This window comes from Penaeus monodon, chromosome 21, assembly GCF_015228065.2.
Source record: "Penaeus monodon isolate SGIC_2016 chromosome 21, NSTDA_Pmon_1, whole genome shotgun sequence".
Classification (NCBI taxonomy): domain Eukaryota; kingdom Metazoa; phylum Arthropoda; class Malacostraca; order Decapoda; family Penaeidae; genus Penaeus; species Penaeus monodon.
The window spans coordinates 23,455,323-23,456,587 of NC_051406.1; the positions used below are offsets into that span (position 1 = coordinate 23,455,323).

The 1,265-nt window shown below is 34.9% G+C and overlaps 1 protein-coding gene across 1 annotated transcript in view; it reads left to right on the forward strand.

Annotated features, from left to right (window-relative positions):
* The window catches only part of LOC119586364, a gene marked incomplete in the record, with an annotated part of 60,439 nt that overhangs the window by 2,867 nt on the left and 56,307 nt on the right, over nucleotides 1-1,265 (forward strand). The window contains 1 exon segment of the mRNA XM_037935076.1: nucleotides 294-517. Within this exon segment, the coding sequence (XP_037791004.1) occupies nucleotides 451-517 (67 nt within the window).

Sequence of the window (1,265 nt, forward strand, 5' to 3'; positions counted from 1 at the left end):
TTTGTTATTCATATATGAATTCCAGGCAGTGATATCGGTGAAGTGAGTGTGAACCAAAATATTCAAAACGGAATACTTTTATTCGACAGAAAAAATATGGAAAAAGTGTTGAAAGCAGGAAAATGCAATGAAAAAAAAAATATATATATGCTTCTAGATACTATGTTTTCCCTTGAGTGAGCAAGAGAGAAAGATCGAAAAGGTGCTAGACAACACTGAAGCTCGTAAAAAGAAAAAGGAACACACACACACATACCTATCTCCTATATAATCCCCCCTTCATTATATTTCAGATATAGAACCAAACAAAGTGTTTCAGAAAATCCATAATAAACTCAAACACAGTTAAGATCCGCCACTGAAACTCACAGATAATCCCGAGTGGCGTGAGGTGTGAAAAACCGCTCAACAAAATCAGTCAAAGTGTGGTGCTGCAAGACGCCTCCGACCATGAGCGTAGCGAGGGTGCTAAGTCCGCTAAGGTTAGCACCTCCTGAGAAGAATGGCAAACCCAGCGGTAGGTACCAGGCATCTCCTACTCAGTTTATGTGTTGCTGTTGTTGTGTGTACTTTTTTTAAGGGTTTGAATTTTTGTGTTTTAGGGTTTTTAAAGAAAGGATATTTTTGCTTTTAGATTTGCTGTGGTTGTGGTTATTACAATAGATCATAATGCGAGAATGATGTAGACACAAATATAAGAAGTGATAGCTGTTTATGTTAGTGAGAAGAAAACAAACAAACAAGTATTTAATAAAATATTTCAAACTATACCACCGAATAACATAAGAGCAATAAAGCAGATAAAAATATGCGAAGAGATAATCATGGAAGGAAAGTTTTTTTTTTCTCAATTTTCCTTCCCTGTATCGTCCCTCTTCCCTCCTATTTTTGTTCATTTGCTTTTGACGAAAATAACTGGACGTAATGATCTGCATTATCATTTCCTCTGGCAATTACTCACTTCGATGTTATAACGAGTCATTAAGACTGCTATCAACTTTTTTCTTGTATGTCCTTTTGGAAGTTAAATGTATTAATTTCGCTTCAGATTACCTGCTTGTATCTAATTAGCGTTATCATTATTATGTTCACTTCTTTACAATTAATTCTCTGACGCGCTAATTGGATTAGGAGCGAGAATGTTTGTGAAGATATAGGAGAATAATAGGATAATATAAGATACTAATGAAATGAAACAAGTGAGATTAGAAAAATAGCGAAGATCAAAAAAGAGGAAAGGGAGAATGGAGAGAGAAAAAAATAAC